This window comes from Hyla sarda, chromosome 4 (genome assembly GCF_029499605.1).
Source record: "Hyla sarda isolate aHylSar1 chromosome 4, aHylSar1.hap1, whole genome shotgun sequence".
NCBI lineage: Eukaryota > Metazoa > Chordata > Amphibia > Anura > Hylidae > Hyla > Hyla sarda.
Genome location: NC_079192.1, coordinates 205,691,882 through 205,713,012, shown reverse-complemented (window position 1 = coordinate 205,713,012; position 21,131 = coordinate 205,691,882). Strand labels below are relative to the sequence as shown.

General features: G+C 42.5%; 1 protein-coding gene across 6 annotated transcripts in view; it reads left to right on the top strand.

The window, feature by feature from the left end:
- Positions 1–21,131, top strand: part of FRMD4A (FERM domain containing 4A) — a 435,019-nt gene that overhangs the window by 314,589 nt on the left and 99,299 nt on the right. For all 6 annotated transcript variants that reach the window (XM_056573366.1, XM_056573365.1, XM_056573364.1 and 3 more), the window contains one exon: positions 20,900–20,956. In XM_056573366.1, the coding sequence (XP_056429341.1) occupies positions 20,900–20,956 (57 nt within the window). The remainder of the gene's footprint in view (positions 1–20,899; positions 20,957–21,131) is intronic.

Below are 21,131 nucleotides of genomic sequence, written 5' to 3'. Positions count from 1 at the left end.
TTATAAGCAGATATACTGACAGGAATCCTCCCTCAGCCTTTAGAGGAACCTCTGCTTAAAAGCGACTAGATGTATCCTGTGACCAATGAATCCTTCATCTGATAAAGAATGTGCAGTACTGGCAATGTCATACACAAAAACTGTTGACAACTTCATTTAGCAGTTAGGACACTGGTACCAAGACCCTATATAATAGGAAATATAAAGGATGGACTTACAGTTTTTCCTCTTGCTGGATCCGCTACTAGTTTTGGCTGAGAAAACTACATAAAAATGTAATAGCATTCAATGCCACGTGTGACACCACTCTTTCTGGGTTATATGAGATTACACAAGCACGACTATTTTCTTCCACAAATGTTTTCTAGACATGCAATAGATCCCATTGCCCACTAGATGGCAGTAGTTCCACAATCAGTCACCAGAACAAAACTTGCATCACCACCTAAAAATCATAACGCTTTCAATTTTGCACCTACAGGCTTATTTTTTGCAGCACCAATTTTACTTTGTAATTACATCAATCATTTCACCACAAAATTGACAGCAAAATATTTGTGGGACAAAATTGTAAAAAACAAACAAAAAAAAACACATTTTGTAACTATTGGAGGCTTCCGATTCTACACAGTGCATTTTTTGGTAAAAATGACACCGTATATTTATTCTGTATGTCCATATGCTTACAATGATACCCAATTTATATAGGTTTTCTTTATTTTACTACTTAAAATCATAACTACATGCACCAAAATTAGCATGTTTAACCCCTTAAGGACCGAGCCCTTTTTCACCTTAAGGACCGGAGCGTTTTTTGCACATCTGACCACTGTCACTTTAAACATTAATAACTCTGGAATGCTTTTAGTTATCATTCTGATTCCGAGATTGTTTTTTCGTGACATATTCTACTTTAACATAGTGGTAACATTTTGTGGTATCTTGCATCCTTTCTTGGTGAAAAATCCCAAAATTTGATGAAAAATTTGAAAATTTTGCATTTTTCTAACTTTGAAGCTCTTTGCTTGTAAGGAAAATGGATATTCCAAATAATTTTTTTTAATTCACATATACAATATGTCTACTTTGTTTGCATCATAAAATTTACGTGTTTTTACTTTTGGAAGACACCAGAGGGCTTCAAAGTTCAGCAGCAATTTAAAAAATTTTCACAAAATTTCCAAACTCACCATTTTTCAGGGACCAGTTCAGGTTTGAAGTGGATTTGAAGGGTCTTCATATTAGAAATACCCCACAAATGACCCAATTATAAAAACTGCACCCCCCAAAGTATTCAAAATGACATTCAGTCAGCGTTTTAACCCTTTAGGTGTTTCACAGGAATAACAGCAAAGTGAAGGAGAAAATTCACAATCTCCATTTTTTACACTCGCATGTTCTTGTAGACCCAATTTTTGAATTTTTACAAGGGGAAAAAGGAGAAAATGTATACTTCAATTTGTAGCCCAATTTCTCTCGAGTAAGGACATACCTCATATGTCTATGTAAAGTGTTCGGCGGGCGCAGTAGAGGGCTCAGAAGCGAAGGAGCGACAAGGGGATTTTGGAGAGTACGTTTTTTTTAAATGGTTTTTGGGGGGCATGTTGCATTTAGGAAGCCCCTATGGTGCCAGAACAGCAAAAATCCCCCACATGGCATACCATTTTGGAAACTAGACCCCTTGAGGTACGTAACAAGGAATAAAGTGAGCCTTAATACCCCACAGGGGTTTCACGACTTTTGCATATGTAAAAAAAAATTTTAAAATGTCACTAAAATGTGTGTTTCCCCCCAAATTTCACATTTTTGCAAGGGTTAATAGCAGAAAATACCCCCCAAACATTGTAACTCCATCTCTTCTGAGTATGAAGGTACCCCATAAGTTGACCTGAGGTGTACTATGGGTGAACTACAATGCTCAGAAGAGAAGGAGTCATATTTGGCTTTTTGAGAGCAAATTTTGCTCGGGGGCATGTCGCATTTAGGAAGCCCCTATGGTGCCAGGACAGCAAAAAAAAAACACATGGCATACCATTTTGTAAACTAGACCCCTTGAGGAACGTAACAAGAAATAAAGTGAGCCTTAATACCCCACAGGGGTTTCACGACTTTTGCATAAGTAAAAAAAAAAAAAATCACTAAAAGGTGTGTTTCCCCCCCAAATTTCACATTTTTGCAAGGGTTAATAGCAGAAAATACCCCCAAAAATTTGTAACCACATCTCTTCGGAGTATGGAGGTACCCCATAAGTTGACCTGAAGTGCACTACGGGCGAACTACAATGCTCAGAAGAGAAGGAGTCATATTTGGCTTTTTGAGAGCAAATTTTGCTCGGGGGGCATGTCGCATTTAGGAAGCCCATATGGTGCCAGGACAGCAAAATAACCCCCACATGGCATACCATTTTGGAAACTAGACCCCTTGAGGAATGTAACAAGGCGTAAATTGAGCATTTACCCCCCCCCCCCACTGGTGTCTGTCATATCTTGGGAACAGTGGGCTGTACAACATTTTTAATTTGCACAGCCCATTGTTCCAAAGATCTGACAGACACCTGTGGGGTGTAAATTCTCACTGCACCCCTCATTACATTCCGTGAGGGGTGTAGTTTCCGAAATGGGGTCACATGTGGGGTTTGGTTTTTTTTGCGTTTGTCAAAACCGCTGTAACAATCAGCCACCCCTGTGCAAATCACCTCAAATGTACATGGCACACTCTCCCTTTTGGGCCTTGTTGTGCGCCCCCAGAGGACTTTACGCCCACATATGGGGTATCTCCGTACTCGGGAGAAATTGCGTTACAAATTTTGGGGGGCTTTTTTCCACTTTACCTCTTGTCAAAATGAAAAGTATAGGGCAACACCAGCATGTTAGTGTAAAAAGTTTATTTTTTTACACTAACATGCTGGTGTAGACCCCAACTTCACCTTTTCATAAGGGGTGAAAGGAGAAAAAGCCCCCCAAAATTTGTTAGGCAATTTCTCCCGAGTACAGCGATACCCCATATGTGACCCTAAACTGTTGCCTTGAAATACGACAGGGCTCCAAAGTGAGAGCGCCATGTGCATTTGAGGCCTGAATTAGGGATTTGCATAGGGGTGGACATAGGGGTATTCTACGTCAGTGATTCCCAAACAGGGTGCCTCCAGCTGTTGCAAAACTCCCAGCATGCCTGGACAGTCAACGGCTGTCCGGCAATACTGGGAGTTGTTGTTTTGCAACAGCTGGAGGCTCCATTTTGAAAACAGTGGCGTACCAGATGTTTTTCATTTTTATTGGGGAGGGGAGGGGGGCTGTGTAGGGGTATGTGTATATGTAGTGTTTTTTACTTTTTATTTTATTTTGTGGTAGTGTAGTGTAGTGTAGTGTTTTAGGGTACAGTCACATGAGCAGCGGATTACAGCGAGTTTCCCGCTGCGAGTTTGAGCTGCCGCTCAAAATTTGCTGCATTGCAAACTTGCAGCCCGATACTCACTGTAAGCCCCCTGCCCATGTGAATGTACCCTGTACATTCACAGGGGGGGGACCTCCAGCTGTTGCAAAACTACAACTCCCAGCATGCACAGTCTCAGTGCATGCTGGTAGTTATAGTTTTGCAACAGCTGGAGGCACACGGGTTGGGAAACACTGAGTTAGGAAACAATGTTTCCCAACCAGTGTGCCTCCAGCTGTTTCAAAACCACAACTCCCAAACATTCTCAGGCATGCTGGGAGTAGTAGTTCGGCAACATCTTTAGAGCCAGATGTTGCCGAACTACAACTCCCAGCATGCTTGGAGTTGTAGTTTTGCAACATCTGGAGGACTACAGTTTGCAGACCACTAATACAGTGGTTCCCAATCTGTGCCCTTCCAGATGTTGCAAAACTACAACTCCCAGTATGCCGAAACTGTCCAGGCATGCTGGGAGTTGTAGTTCTGAAACATCTGAGGGGCCAGATGTTACAGAACTACAACTCCCAGCATGCCTGGACAGTAAGGGCATGCTGAGGATGTGTAGTTTTGCAACATCTGGAAGGGCACAGTGGTCCAAAAACTGTGGACCTCCAGAAGTTGCAAAACTGCAACTCCCCGCATGCCCAGACGCCAAGAGCTGTCTGGGCATGCTAGGAGTTGTAGTTTACAGGGTCCCAATACAGCAATGCATGTCGCTTTACGGCGACGTGCATTGCTGTAAAGGGCCCGACCGCGGCTGAAGATCAACTCACCTGTCGCCGCCGTCTGGATAAGGGTCTTCAGGGACGAGGTAAGTACCAGGGCCGGTCCCCAGCACTCCCCCGTCCCCCGCCGCGTCCTCCGGTCTTCCTCCCGTCCTCTCCGGACTTCAAGGGGCCGGGCAGGACGGGAGGAAGTAACCGCCCCCCCTCCTGCGATTGGTCGGTTAACCAACCGACAGATCGCAGGGAATAGGAGGAGGTGGCAGGCTTGCCACCTCTCTCCTATTCTTTAGCATGGTCCTGGCTGTCTGTGACAGCCGGGATCATGCGAAATTACCGGGTGGTCGGGTCCCAGAGACCCGATCAGCCCGGTATCGCCGCAGATCGCAAGGGCGATTTCCCTTGCGATTTTTGGCGATCGCCGACATGGGGGGCCTACATGGCCCCCCTCGGCGTTTGCCCTGGATGCCTGCTGAAGGATTTCAGCAGGCATCCGGTTCCGATCTCTGCCCGGCGAGCCGATCTCTGCCCGGAAAACGCCAGGACGTACGGGACGTCCTGGGTCCTTAAAGCCCAGGGTGCGGGGACGTCCATGTACATCCTGGGTCCTTAAGAGGTTAAAATTGTCCTTTTCTGACCCCTATAACTTTTGTATTTTTCCATATATGGGGCGGTATGAGGGCTCATTTTTTGTGCTGGGATCTGAAGTTTTTATCGGTACCATGATTGTTTTGATCAGACTTTTTGATCAATTTTTATAAATTATTTTAGATTATACAAAGTGGCCAAAAATATGCAATTTTTTCACGTGTACGCTATTGACCGTGCGGTTTAAATAACCTTATATTTTTATAGTTCAGACATTTATGCATGCGGCGATACCACATGTTTATTTTTATTACGTTTATATAATGTTAATGTGTGTGTTTTTAAACATTTTTTAACCTATTTTTTTTACACTTTAAGTCCCCTTAGGGGACATTTAGGAGGAATCATTTGATTCCTCATACAGATCAATGTGGTTCCATAGAACCCCATTAATCTTTGAGCTCTGCGCTCGATTGATAAAGCCTGGTCCTGCCAGGCTTTATCATTCACAGCGCAGAAGCCGGCATCTGACATGAGGTAAGCCCTCCAGCTACCTCAGAAGTGGTTGTTGGCTCTTAACGTGACCCCCAGCAACAGGAATCAGCTGGGGGCCGTCCGGTATGGCTGGGGCTCGAGTTGGGAGCCTGCGCCATACCTGCTTAACAGCAGGGGAACTCTGGTGGAAAACTAAAGTTTTCAAATCAATTGGTGCCAGAAAGTTAAACAGATTTGTAAATTACTTGTCTGCTGACACAGACAGAGGTGTCAGCAGAGAGCACTGTTGTCAGACTGGAAAGAATTTCTCTGTAGTATAGCTGCAGTATACAGCAGCTCATAACTACTGGAAGGGTTAAGATTTTTAAATAGAAGTAATTTACAAATCTTTTTAACTTCCTGATACCAGTTAATTTGAAAACATTTTTTTTTCCATCGGAATTCCCCTTTAAGATGGGACTATCCCTTGAAGGTCATTGCTTACAGTTTTTAGAAGCCTTTGTTGGCCAAGGACTTAAGGGGAGATTTATTAAAACGTATGCAGAAGAAATGTTGACCAGTTGCCCATAGCAACCAATCAGATCCCTTCTTACATTAAAGGATATTCCAGGAATTTTTTTTATTTGACTATGCTACAGGGGCTGTAAAGTTAGTGTAGTTCATAATATAGTGTCTGTACCTGTGTGTAACGGTTTTCGCACAATTCTTCTGTTATTTTCACTCCGATATTTATTTTTAACAGCATACAAAATGACTGTTGTCTCAGATTTTTCCCAGCTTGCAATGCGGCCGAGACCTGACTCACTAGTCAGCTGATGACAGGGAGCCTGCCTGCTTCAATGGGTGGAGAGATCGCTTGGTGGGAGAGAACTCAATCTGCAACTAATGCAACAGCTGTAGGCACCCTGATTGAAAACCACAGGTCTTTTGTTTCAATGGGTTGGGTGGCTGATGTGTGGGAGGGAGGAAAATGGAATTGTGGGATTTGTACTAAAACAAAAAAAGTCAAACAGGAAAAAACAGTTTACAAAAAGCTAGCCAGTGCTCGGACCTGATACCCATAATGTGGTGGTGCACCATCTTGCTGGAAAAACTCTGTGAACGTGCCAGGTCTGAGCATTCCTAGATGAACAGTTTCCTGGAAAGTAGATTGTCATCGTGGGCCAGTTGAATGGCCCCCAAGATCTCCCGATCTGACCCCCTTAGACTTTTATCTTTGGGGTCATCTGAAGGCAATTGTCTATGCTGTGAAGATACGAGATGTGCAGCACCTGAAACTACGGATACTGGAAGCCAGTGCTAGCATTTCTCCTGCGGTGTTGCTATCAGTGTGTGAAGAGTGGGAGAAGAGGGTTGCATTGACAATCCAACACAATGGGCAGCACATTGAACACATTTTCTAAGTGGTCAGAAACTTGTAAATAACTCATGAAAGAATACAGTTACGTTAAAGCCAAGCACATCATTGTTTTCCTTGTGAAATTCCCAATAAGTTTGATGTGTCACATGACCCAATTCCTATTGAAAAAACAAAAGTTGGATTCAAAATAGACGACTTCAAAATGGCCGCCATGGTCACCACCCATCTTGAAATTCCCCCCCCCCCCCCTCACATATACTAATGTGCCACAAACAGGAAGTTAATATCACCAACCATTCCCATTTTATTATGGTGTATCCATATAAATGGCCCACCCTGTAGTCTATTGAAAGTAAAAGGCAGATCTGTTGGAATAAGAGGTATTCGTGGAATACAAATGGTTTCTCCCTTCCCCTTTCCTGTGAAGATGGTAGCTTCCAACACATTGGGCAACATGTTTTTCACACACAGCCTTGTTCCATTGCACAGTTTTGGTGGGTCAAGGTTTCATAATAAATTAATAGGACATCCAACTTTAAGTAATTGCGATGTGGTAGCAATCCAGTCGGATCAAGGGAATTCAGCAACTCTGGTGGGAAATTCACAGCCTCATCGGCATCTACTACTGTATCAAAAGATTTGTACTCAGTAACTTTTCCTGGTATCATAGAAAGTATTTGATTGTTAATTTCATGGACATACTCCTTTTTAGCAGCAAGAATAGCCCTCTCGCACAACCAGTTTAGATTGTCTAACTTGTCTGAAATATTATGGTATACTGCATCTATTAGTTCTGCAAATGACAATACCAGTTTGCAAAAATCAGAGGGAAGTTTTATGTTTCCCGAAAATTCAACTGATAGTCTACCCTCCTCTCCGATTTCAAGAAGTGTGTTTGAAAAAAAAATGAGCATTCTCATCCCTTGGAAGTACTCTCATATTTTCTTTTAATTAGATTTTTCTGACTCTTTTCCACAAAACAGAATGCTTTAAACAGGCATATATTTCATCTGCTGGTGTTGATTTTGGAATGATAGGCAGGGTTTGTCTAAAATCTCCACAGGGAAGCGCCAGTGCTCCTCCCATAAAGTTGTTATTCCCTCTCAAATCTTTAACAGTTATGTTAAGGACCTCAAGAGCTTTTCTGTTGGCCATGGTGCATTCATCCCAGACAATTAATTTACATGTTTTAAGCACCTTCGCTTGACCACTTGCCTTGCTTATGATGCTTGAAGGATTTTGTTGCCTTGCGATGTCTAGTGGCAATTTTAGTGCAGAGTGAGCTGTCCTCCCTCCTTCCAGAAGTGTAGCTGCAATTCCTGAAGAAGCAAGAGCAACTTCTCCATGAGCCCGAATCTCGGCCAAAAGTAAATAAGTCAAAAAAGTATTTCCTGTACCCCCAAGGGCATCGAGAGAAAAAAATCCCACCTTGTTGTCTTGTTATATGATCAATAATGATTTGGAATCCTTTTTTTTTATCTTGATTTAGAAGTGGTTTCTTATCTGCCACATATGCATGCAGCTCTTCGATGTTGTAGTTCTTCTCTCTCATGTAGTCTGCATTCAGTACATCTTGTTGGTCTCATACTGGTGCTTGCAGGCCTGACTGCACTAATGTCTTATTGATCATGGCAACACACTTGTCCTCTAAAATTATTAACGCCTTGTTGAAAATCTCGCGACAAAAAGTAATTTCCAATGTTGGGTTTTCCCTCCGAGTTTTGGCAAGTATATCCTCACTTAGTGCTTCCTTATACTTAGTACTTAGTGCTCCCATAAAGTGTTTGGATTTGATGGACTGCATGTATTTAATATTATAGCACACAGGTTTCTGATTTGGTCTGGTAAAGAAATTAATTTGGTTTATCTCAATATATTATCCCAGTTTTGGTCTCCTTCAAGCAAATCAAGCTACTGACAGGCTTCTCTGTATGTTTGACACACCTCGCCATTTATACTTCTCAGTGCTTAAAAAGAAGTTGGTCCTCGAACTGTGTGAAGAAGCATTCTTAGAAAAAAAACATTCAGCATTGTTGGGGTGAACTCAATACGCTCTACCCAAGAAATCACTTTCAACTATATTGTGTCCAGGGAGGTGCTGTCCAACCTTTCTTCTACAGAAAACTTTCCTTGGGGCATTCAATGTATAGTATCGGGGAACCTCAGGATTAAGCAATGTTCTTGCAAAAGGATCCTCTTGACAGTTTAAAGAATGCTGTTAAAGTTGTGTTTGGTGGCTGTTCAACTACTCTAGGAGCACTCTCTATTGTGAAAAGAACACTCTGACCGTTTTCTAAATGAACACAACTGTAGGGTGTCTTTCATGATTTTGAAACCCTAGAATCCGCCACACTGCTTCGCTGCTGCTTTTGTATCTACCCAACTGTTACTGGATGACTTCGTTGCTTGTCTTCTCATTGTTTAGGCAGAACACAGCCATATCACTGCCTTTGTTTACATACTTGCAAACATACTTGATTGATTTTATGCTGTTGCAGTACTCAACGTGAATGTGTGTGTGCCTGGAACATTTTGGAAAGCAGGGGTAAAAATAGCACAACACACCTGTTGTCTATTTCTATTTCTGTGCCATGTAACTTTACTTTTGCCGTGAACCCTCCATCTTGTGGAGCTCATCGTCTATATCGAGGATAACCGTCATCTCCAGTTTGTGTTTCTTTAATCAATTCCCTTAGGTATCTCTTGCTGCACTTTCCATCCTTGATACATGGTGAATTGGGGTTTATATTTCCACAGGGTCCATGGATCATATTTTTAGTTACCACTGTATAAAGATTGGGATCCTCTCTTGGGTCTGGGAGTTCAGCAGTTGTAACCTCATCTATTTGTGTGGGCTGGATTTTGCCTGCCAATCAGATTGAATTGTGTGAGTGTGGTAATCCTCGCTTTTGATATTCAATTGTATACATCCATAATCTTGGTGCTCCAAACACATGGGCCTTTGTTAGAAGTTCGATCATTGTTAACTGTTTCTGTCTGAAGACTCTCGCAATTAAGTCATGGCGGTCACTGAGTACTTGACCGTTTTTGAGCATTTTATATATCTCAGTCCAACCTGGATTGCATGTAAAGGGAATAAATAAATCTGGTCTTCCAAATGTCCTCACATATGTCATAGCATCTTGAGTATATTCATGCATGTGTCTGGGATTGCCAGCGTCTCTCAGGTGAATATATTCTTCAACTCTTTGTTTACTCCGAATTAAATGAATAAATCGAAGACGCTCACTTTTAATTTTTGCATACATGTCAACAATGAACTGATGAGAACAACTGCCTACAGTTTAATACGTGGTTCTGTTCATTTTCTCGAACCATTAGCCTGTATGCATAGAAATCCATTGCTGAAACCTTTTTCCTGGTTTTCACCTGTTGCTTGGTTGACCTGCCTTAAATTAAAGTGATACCCATCTTCCCCTCTGGGAAGTATCACTGAGTACTGTAGAGCATCATAAGAGCGATGTGTTTCTGAAATATGCTGCAATGACTCGCCTCGTCGCTGAATTATAATATCTTGTTTATCAAATTTGTTGCCTGATATAACGACTGCTACTTCGTCTACTTTGGTCTGCTCTAATGACTACTGTAAGGTTCACGGCAGGTGGTGGATCCTCTCGGCCTGTGTGGATGATGACGTGAGCCGTGCCAGGGAGCAGAGTCTAAGGTGGCGCTGGTTTTCACAAGAGACTGCTGCAAAGCGGGATGGTCTTGCGGCACCCAGGTCACTACCCCTGGCACGACTCGTCCACACATGCTGGGATGTGGCGTGGCACAAAAGGAAACTGGCGAGACGTGGTCAAGGTAGCAGTAGGTCAGGGCAGGTGGCACAGGTACAGAGTCAGGAAACGGAACAAGGATCAGGTACACAGATATCAGGAACACAGGAACACAGTATGCTTTCTCTAGGGCACAAGGCAACAAAGATCCATCAGGGATACAAGGGAGGAGCAAGGTGCAGGTGTATACACATACTTAAGTGAGTACTGGGCCTTTAAATGTTAGAGCTCTGGCGCGCGCATGTGACCTAGGAGGCGGGGGCATGCACGCCGGGGCTGCGAGAACAGGAAGACCTGGGAGGTGAGTGACGGGCTGGGATTTGCATGCGGGCAAATCCCAGCCCCACCACCAGTGGGAACATGACAAAGCGCTCACAGCCAGCGTGTCTGGCTGGAGCGCAGATGTTACAGTAACCCCCCCCCCCCTTTGGTCTCCCCCTCTTTTTTGAAACTCAGAAAGTTCCCCACTACATGTGACCTGGGGGTTTCTGGAATGGGCAAAGGCTGTAAAGGACTTGCAGGTTTCTGTCGTGGAGTCTTCAGTCTCACAAATTCTCATTGCGTCGACAAGATCTTTCCTGCTGCGTTAAGCGAAAACAGTCCTCTTCCATAGCCTCTTCGGCAGGAGGCAAAGAAGACAGTAGAGGAGGATGTTGGAACACGGGTGCCAGACGAGGTAATCGCCGTGTTCGGGCAGGTTCATTTTCCAAAGGAAGTTCTTCCTGCCTCTCGGCAAAAGGCACATCAATTCGAGTGGCTAAATGGATGTTTGCTCGCGAGAGTATCCTTGATTCTAGAGGAAAGTCCTTTTCTAAAGGTAGTGCACAAGGCCTAGTCGTTCCAAGCAAGTTTGGAGGCAAGAGTGCGAAACTGAACCGTGTGGTCGCCAACGTAAGAGTTCCCTCTTGGCAGAGGTTCAGAAGAGCCGTCTCGGCAGAGGAGGCTCGCGCGGGTTCTTCAGATGCATTGTAGAATTCTGCAAGGAAGGCCGACAGGTTCAAAGAGACCGGATCTCTACGATCTCAGAGGAGTAGCCCAGGCTACAGCTTTTCCAGATAGTAGACTGACCACAAACGCCACTTTAGCACGCTCTGTCATGAATAGATCCGCCGTGAGTTCTAGATGGATAGAACACTGTCTCACAAAGCCTCTACACAGCTTGGGATCTCCATCATACTTAGAATGCAAGGACAAACAAAGCTTGGTTCCAAGAGAAGCTGCAGACACAGGAGAAGGCCCAGGAACAGGTGGCTTCTGCTGTTGCTGTTGTTGCTGCTGAGCGGCAAGAAGCTGTTGCACCATGGCTGAGAGTTGATTCAGTTGTTGCACCTGACAGGCTACCTGCTGCGACTGTTGAGCCACAATGGTGGAAAAATCCGAGACATCTGGCAAAGGCACCCCAGCGGGATCCATGGCCGGAGCTTACTGTAAGGGTCACGGCAGGTGGTGGATCCTCTGGGCCTGTGTGGATGATGACGTGAGCTGTGCCAGCGAGCGGAGTCTAAGGTGCTGCTGGTTTTCACCAGATCCCGCCGCAAAGCGGGAGAGTCTTCCTGCGGCAGGCAGCACCCAGGGTCGCTACCCCTGGCACGACTCGTTCACACAGGTTGCTGGGATGTGGCATGGCACAAAAGGAAACTGGCAAGACGTGGTCAAGGTAGCAGTAGGTCAGGGCAGGCGGCACAGGTGCAGGGTCAGGAAACAGAACAAGGCTCAGGTACACAGATATCAGGAACACAGTATGCTTTTTCTAGGGCACAAGGTAACAAAGATCCATCAGGGATACAAGGGAGGAGCAAGTACTTAAAGGCAGGGTGCAGGTGTAGACACTTAATTAAATGAGTATTGGCCCTTTAAATGTAAGAGCTCCAGCGCACGCAAGCCCTAGGAGGCAGGGGCACACGCGCCGGGGCTGTGAGAACAGGAAGACCAGGGAGGTGAGTGACTGGCTGGGATTCATGCGCAGGTGCGTCCCGCAATGCGAATCCAAGCCTCGCCGGCAGCGGGAACATGACAGGAGCGCAGATGTTACAACTACTTTATATTCATCCGTTGACATACATTCCAATGCTGTTTTAAATTTTTTAATTAGACAATTGTGCTCATGAAACATCCTTTGTAAGTTTAATACAATCTGACGCCTTGTTCCCAAAATTTAGTCACATCGTTGGTTGGCCTCCAATTGCTCGTCTCCCATAATATATAGTTGTAGGAATTTCGGGGCTTGGTCAGGCAAGGGATGCAATGTCCCAGCCTTGTGGAAAATCTGACCTTGCACAATGAATGTTAATGAAAAGCTAGGATGTTCAATTATTAATGTGGCACCAAAAGATGTCATTTGAAAACATGAATTGTACCTTCTAATGTTATTGAGAAAATGCTCTGATTCCAATGTATCTCCTGATGTGTAAGACCAAATTTCATCTGGTGGTGATTCCAATTGAGATAGTTTCACTTTCCCATTTTTGCAGCACATTCCAGGTGACTCTGATTTAAATTTCTTGCCTTAAAAGAAATTACAAATTATTATGTTCATTTTTCCAATGGTAACACTGGCATGTTGTGAGTAGACCTTTTGTCGGTTGTAGGTAAATCCTCCAAACAGTAAGCCAAAATGCTCTGCAGCCCTTGTCATCGTGGCTCTCCTTCTCTTATCCTGAAGTTGTATTCCACGCTGTTGTTCAGTTTCTGAAGCTCTAGAAGTAGTAGCTCTCTCCCTCATATCCAGAAGTCACATTTCACGCTGTTGCACGGTTTCTGAAGCTCTAGAAGTAGTAGCTCTCGCCACTGGGGGTGGGTAAGGGTTAATTTACCTATCCTATATTTTTAGTTGACAGATAAGTAATATGTGACCAAGTGTTATTGAAATTTCTCCAGCTGTTTGGAAGTTATGCAGTAAGATATATTTCCCATAGACTTGTATGGGACTTTAAACAAAAACTCCAATGCTCACAAATGGGGGTTGCTAAGGGTTAATTTACCTATCCTTTGTTTGTAGTTGACATATAAGTAACGTGTGCCAAGTTTCATGTTAATACCTTCAGCGGTTTGGACGTGATGCTGGAAAATACACCAATATACATACACATGTTGAGTTTTATATATATAGAGATATTTGTGATAGAGGCATAAAGATTACATGTACATGGTCAGGATTAGGTACTGAGTAACATATTATTTATTTATTTATTAGTGGGATCTAACAGGTACTCTTTAACATACTGACACCTAAAGAGAATATCCACGAGCTGCTGCAATATAGAAACCATGCTGTAATCGATAAGGCATAAAATCTATGCTATGGAAAAAAACACAAAATTTAGATTAGCTGTTTTTGTCAGTTCTCCTTTCTAAGGCTTCTCTTTTAACCCCTTAAGGACGCAGGACGTAAATGTACGTCCTGGTGCGGTGGTACTTAACGCACCAGGACATACATTTACGTCCTGTGCATAACCGCGGGCATCGGAGCAATGCCTGTGTCATGCGCAGCTGATCCCGGCTGCTGATCGCAGCCAGGGACCCGCCGGCAATGGCCGACGCCCGCGATCTCGCGGGTGTCCGCCATTAACCCCTCAGGTGCGGGGATCAATACAGATCCCGGCATCTGCGGCAGTGCGCGATTTAAATGAACGATCGGATCGCCCGCAGCGCTGCTGTGGGGATTCGATCATTCAGAACGCCGCACGGAAGTCCCCTCACCTTCCTGCTTCTGGCTCCCGGCGTCGAGCAGACCAGAACAGAAGATAGCCGATAACACTGATCTGTTCTATGTCCTATACATAGAACAGATCAGTATTAGCAATCATGGTATTGCTATGAATAGTCCCCTATGGGGACTATTCAAGTGTAAAAAAAAATGTAAAAGTAAAAGAAAAAAGTGAAAAATCCCCTCCCCCAATAAATAAGAAAAACGTCCGTTTTTTCCTATTTTACCTCCAAAATGCGTAAAAAATTTATTTTATAGATATATTTGGTATCGCCGCGTGCGTAAATGTCCGAACTATTAAAATAAAATGTTAATGATCCCGTACGGTGGACGGCGTGAACGTAAAAAAAAAAAGTCCAAAATTGCTACTTTTTTTATACATTTTATTTAAAAAAATTATAAAAAATTTATTAAAAGTTTTTATAGGCAAATGTGGTATAAAAAAAAAAAGTACAGATCATGGCGCAAAAAATGAGCCCTCATACCGCCGCTTATACGGAAAAATAAAAAAGTTATAGGTCATCAAAATAAAGGGATTATAAACGTACTCATTTGGTTAAAAAGTTTGTGATTTTTTTTAAGCGCAACAATAATATAAAAGTATATAATAATGGGTAGCATTTCAATCGTATTGACCCTCAGAATAAAGAACACATGTCATTTTTACCATAAATTGTACGGCGTGAAAACGAAACCTTCCAAAATTTGCAAAATTGCGTTTTTCTTTTTAATTTCCCCACAAAAATAGTGTTTTTTGGTTGCGCCATACATTTTATGATATAATGAGTTATGTCATTACAAAGGACAACTGGTCGCGCAAAAAACAAGCCCTCATACTAGTATGTGGATGAAAATATAAAAGAGTTATGATTTTTAGAAGGCGAGGAGGAAAAAATGAAAACGTAAAAATGTAATTGAGTCCGTAAGGCCAAAATGGGCTGAGTCCTTAAGGGGTTAAAAGCTACAGTTTCACCACTTCTAGTGCCCTGGTATATTAGAGCTATGAATACTGAAAAAGTACATTAAACACAAAGTAATATAGTCCTGGACTGTATAAAGTAAAGTTAGTGCTGAGTAAAGTTTTTTTTTAGTGCTTTCTAATGTATAACTTGGATAGTTTACACACATGGATTGTGCTTTATTGTGATATATCCTTCTTGTAGTCCTGTCTCCTGAGCCTGATAAAAGGAAGGCAGAAAATATCTTATATGCAATAAAAGAAATGACCAGAATGCATAATAAATAGAAAGACGAGGAATCTTCCGGCATTTGTTCTCATAAAGATTCATTGGTTCTGACATAGAAGATGAAAAGCTCTGCCTGTGCTTCTACGCAGCACTTATCACCGGAGTGGATTCGGGGCAGGGTGTTCCTCAGGGAGTACGAGTGTACTTTCTAATACAAAGAGGACAAGGTCATAGAAGAATCCCAGCAGTTCCTTCTAACAATTACAAATATGCCAGAGAGATTTCTTGCCAAGAAAGGGCAGCATTAGCCGAAGTCTATAGAAAATGACATTCCTGTTGACTAAACACTATTGTTTTATAACAAAATGTTGCTTGGTAGAGATAAGCAGCTTCCTGACTCTGAGCTGTCAATAGGTCACATTATTAAGAACTGTGCATTGTCTCTCTCTGTTTCTTTTTAGACTCCTACTTTGTGAAGTCTAATAGTAACTTTCCACATAGACAATTATATAACACCATCAGCCTACCCTAATAATCCTCTAGTGAGCATAATGCTAATGATACTTAACTAGGGGTACTCCAAGACATCTTATCCCCTATCCAAAGAATAGCGTCTGATTTCGTGGGTCCTGCTGCTGGGGACCCCCGTGATCTACCTGCTGCACCCGGCATTCGTTTAGAGCGTTGGGTGCAACACTGGAAGCTCATGATGTCACAACCTAGCCCCGCTTCTGATGTCACGGCCGCGCCCCGCTTCTGATGTCATGTACACGCCCCCTCAATGCAAGTCTATGGGAGGGGGCGTGACTGCCGTCACGCCCCCTCCCATTGACTTGCATTGAGGGGGCATGGCCTTGACATCACAAGCGGGGCGTGACCTTGATATCACGAGACTCCGCCCCGCATCGCCAGTCATCCAGCACGGAGCGAAGTTTGCTCTGTGAACCGCATGTCTGGGGTGCCGCAGCCGAGATCGGGATAGGGGATAAGATGTCTAGGGGCCGAGTACCCCTACTAGACTAGGGGTGCCCTCACTAGTTACCTTGAGCAAAGAAAAGCATTATGAATTGTTCATATTGAGACATCAGAAAGTGCAAAGTTCTATTAATAACCGGGCAGTTCTTTATACAATGCGTGAGATACTTTAGAGTGGTTTTATCTAGTAGTATGTCTGTGCGACTTATGAACTTTTCCATAAAATATTTAAAAAAATGATAATAATAATTGTGTGCAAAACAGACAATGTTCTCCCCTGACTCAAAGATTAATTCACCATCGGCACAAGGACTTCCTAAATATGGGATTTGTCCCAAACTGAATATGTATGTATTGATTTTTCCCAGAGTCTTTAGCAATTATTCCTAAGTATAGGGTTATTATTATTAGACCGAATGCCTTTGGCCGTGAGACGGATCCCAAATACACATTCATACCCTCTGATCTATGTACAGACCTATGACAGTTCATTGATAACCAAAGCCTGATAATGGGTTTACTACATGCGATTACTGTAGCCTTGTGCTCGTTTATGGCAAATTGCTGAAGATTCATGCAGTAAAAGTAAAGATGAAGTAGAAATACACCAAAAGCTACAATATGTAAGACGTCCCTTACAGGAGCTGTACTAAGAACAGTTTGCTAGGTTATTGCCATTTAAGTAATATCCAATAATATCCTTATAGGTTCATCAAGTGGACTTGCATTGTGGGCACGTGTTATACGTCGGTAATACGCGAGAACGTTTTTCTTAGATGACACCCTGCTACTGAGCCCTTTCACATGGCCGAATCCCCAAAAATGTTGAATGTGGCCGCGTGGCAAATCATACATCAACAGTCAGCAGAAATCCAAAAGTAAACAAAAGAATTTAACATCACATAGAATTGTTATATGTATAGTGTGCTATACATTTATTTCATATAACATATGCATAAACCCAAACTCAAATTCTTCAGGTATATGGAAATCCTAATACTTTTCCTGTTTTGTATGCACAGAACTGTAATGGCAGTGGTTGATGTGGACTACATTTAGGTTTGTAACACTGGCTGGTAGGCTTGGGGCATGATACTATCTTAATGGCATCCATTAGAACACTGTGTGCCTGACTGAAGTTGGAGACATTTAAAGGGATACTCCACTGACCTGCGTTCGGAACTTAAAGGGGTACTCCCCTAAAAAACGTTTTATTTTTATTTTTTTTATCAACTGCTTCCAGAAAGTTAAACATATTTGAAAATTAGTACTTTTCAGCTGATATAAAATCCACAGGAAGTTCTTTTCTTTTTTAATTTCATTTCTGTCTGACCACGGTGCTCTTTGCTGACAGCTCTGTTAATTTTAGGAACTGTCCAGAGCAGGAGAGGTTTGCTATGTGGATATGCTTGTACAGTTCCTGACATGGACAGAGATGTCAGCAGAGAGCACTGTGGTCAGACAGAAAGGAAATTCAAAAAGAATAGAAATTCCTCTGTAGTATACAGCAGCTAAGTACTTGAAGGATTAAGATTTTTAAATAGAAGTAATTTACAAATCTATTTAACTTTCTGGCACCAGTTGATTGAAACATTTTTTTTCAGTGGAGTACCCCTTTAATGTTCTGAATGCTGTTTTCACGCTGCGGGTTCATGGCCATGCCCCTTGTTATGTCACGGCCATGCCTCCTCAATGCAAGTCTATGGGAGGGGGCGTGACCACAGTCACGCCCCCTCCCATAGATTTGCATTGAGGGGGCATGGCCGTGACGTTACAAGGGGCGTGGTCGACCCCCCCCCCCCCACACAGCGCGAAAACAGCGTTGAGAACATGAAGTTCCGAATGCTGGCCAGTAGAGTACCCCTTTAAAGGTACAGCGTGGACCCATGGACCCTTATGTTTGCCATATTCAGCTTTGTGTGCATGAGCCCTAAACAGCATAATATTTGTTACCAGTGTTTTCACCAAAATGTTTGTTTCTTGGCATATTTAATAGGACATAAACTTTAATTAAAAAAAGTCTGACCTCAAGCCCCTTTATACCAGTAACATTATTCACCATATCCATAGCGCAGGTAAGTACATTAAACTATAGCTACTTTTATCCATATTAATATGGAAGATAACATTGGTAGGATCCGTTCACCTCCCCTAAATGTCCCCTTATGATCAGAGTATAAGGAGAAGCAGCTGAGCATAGACCCTTTCCACCAGTAACCAGTGCCATTGACCTTCATTGGGAAGGTGCAGGTTTGACTTGAGATTGTAGAATAAGAGGCTTATAATAGCTCTAGAGGTTGTTAATTAAATCAGGACCATGAAAGAACAGAGCCCGATTGTCCTTCGCTGGGAAGCGGCCTCCATGACTTGCAGAGCTGTTGAGCGAGAGAGGGGAACAGGATTGTCGGAGGGGAATGGGGACTGAATGTCATTAGTGGCCGCCTGCAGCTATTCATGGGAACTCTGCCTCCTGTATTCAGAGACATTCACTGTTTGGGTTTTTAGAGTTCACTGATCACCTCTTCAAAGTTCAATGCATTAGATGAAAAGCCGGATTCTCATAGAAACTTTATTCAAAGTCGCACACATATTTCAGTAGAATTGTAATGTGCTTGGATCTATGTGTCCGTCTTTTAACCACGCTCCTCTTTTTTCACTTTCCGTTTAGCCACTTGTAAAGAAAGTCATTCTGATAATAACATTATAAAGTATTTAGACTGGATCCAAACCAGGTGTTAGATTAGTAAAAACATTTCAACTGTACATTCTGGTGTTTAGAAAGGTTCAGTTTCCAAAACTTACATTGTTTTACAGCTATAGGTTAAGTTCACACATAAAAATAAAAATAAACTGCAGTAAAAAAAGGTATAAAAAGAGGCGTTTTCTTATCTAATCATGTGTCTCATGCAAGTCTATGGAAAAGTGGCTATTAGTGCATACAGGGGAAAATGGATCAAAACCTGTGCAGAGAAAACAAAACTTTGGCAGTTTCCAATAGAAACCAATTAGATTGCTTCTTTAATTTTTCAAAAGTCTTTTTTTCAGAAGTCTGATTTGTTGCTATGGGTAACTGCCCCATTTTTCCTCCTCTGCGTCATAAATATCCCCAACAATGTAAAAAAAAACACCTTCCTGTAACACATCCATCCTGTGGAGATACATTTATATATTTAATGGGACTACAACAGCATCTCATAAAGCGATGGCATATCGCTAGAACGTCTGAGACTTCCATCAGTCCTGAAACTAAAGGGGAAACAAGCTATGTCCTCCCGCTCTGTACAGCCATGATTCTGACTATGCAGGGAACTTCAGCTTGCCCTGTTAGCTTAAAGGGGTACTCCGGTGGAAAACTTTTTTTTATTTTTAAATCAACTGGTGCTAGAAAGATAAACAGATTTGTAAATTACTTCTCTTAAAAAATCTTAATCCTTCCAGTACTTATTAGCTGCTGAATACTACAAAGGAAATTATTTTCTTTTTGGAACAGTGTTCTCTGTTGACATCATGAACACAGTGCTCTTTGCTGACATCTCTGTCCATTTTAGGAACTGTCCAGAGCAGCATATGTTTGCTATGGGGATTTTCTCCTACTCTGAACAGTTCTTAAAATGGACAGAGATGTCAGCAGAGAGCACTGTGTTTCAAAAAGAAAAGAATCTCCTCTGTAGTATTCAGCAGCTAATAATTACTGGAAGGATTAAGATTTTTTAATTGAAGTAATTTACAAATCTGTTTAACTTTCTGGCACCAGTTGATTTAAAAAGAAAAATAAACCTTTCCGCCGGAGTACCCCTTTAAGCAGTAAAGAGGATGCAGACACCAGTGTTGTGTTCCCTTTATTTACTCTTTTGTGGGGGGTCCCAGAGGACTCCACCTAGCATATATTGATGGCATATCTTAGAGATGGGGAAACCCCTTTCCAGTGAGTGAGATCCAGTGACTACATTCCACCATTGCTAGAATTGTATTGCTTTGTCATCTTATACTGTATATATTTGCACACAATTGAAGTATTCTTTATGCAGTGTTTAGTGCCATAGACAGCTCCATTCATTAGATGTATGAGTGCATAAATAATCCATTTGGCAGTCACAGTAGATTAGATATGAAGGGTCATATTTCTGCTGTGCCAGGAATACCTTTTCTGCTGTTTCAGCCTCCGGAAATCCCTTTCTTTAGCCAACAAATGTTTTCGTTCCTCGTGGTACTATTGGGAACTACAAATAGAGAACTGACAGCCCTGTGAGCAGGGGAATTCATCATACTTGACAGATTTCTCTTGTTCCCTTTTGGATCTGGAAATGTCAGGCTGGTGTATATGTACAATGTAATTGATAGACAGCATCAGTTGTGATATGGCTATATGATGCACAACAGGTTACAGAGTATATTCATCTTTATTTCATTGTCATGGAAATAACTGCAGGGCTTTTGATTGTTGTAATGTTGGGCACAATGTATGTTAGAAGTAAGGTTTAATGTAACCTCCCCTTTTCGGAGCATTCCATGTTGCAATGTAAAACAGACCTTTGATGTGAAGCCACAAGAGCGCAGCTCTGCACGCTACATTATACAGCTCGGAGCAGCCCGTCCTCTGCAAATTCACAACATCTTTTTCTCTTTGCATTTTGCAGGAATTGATAGATGTTGACAGCGAGGTTGTTTTTGAACTGGCAGCGTACATCCTGCAGGTAAGAAGGCTTTCTCCACTGCCTATCACATGGGGAACGCAAGGAGATAATGAAATCTACAGTATTGTCATCCACATCACACACCCCAAACGCTTTCACATGCAAAACCTGATACCAATTAAGATTGTAACGTTGCCGCCTTTTTTTGTTTGCCAGAATCCATATGTGTGTAGGA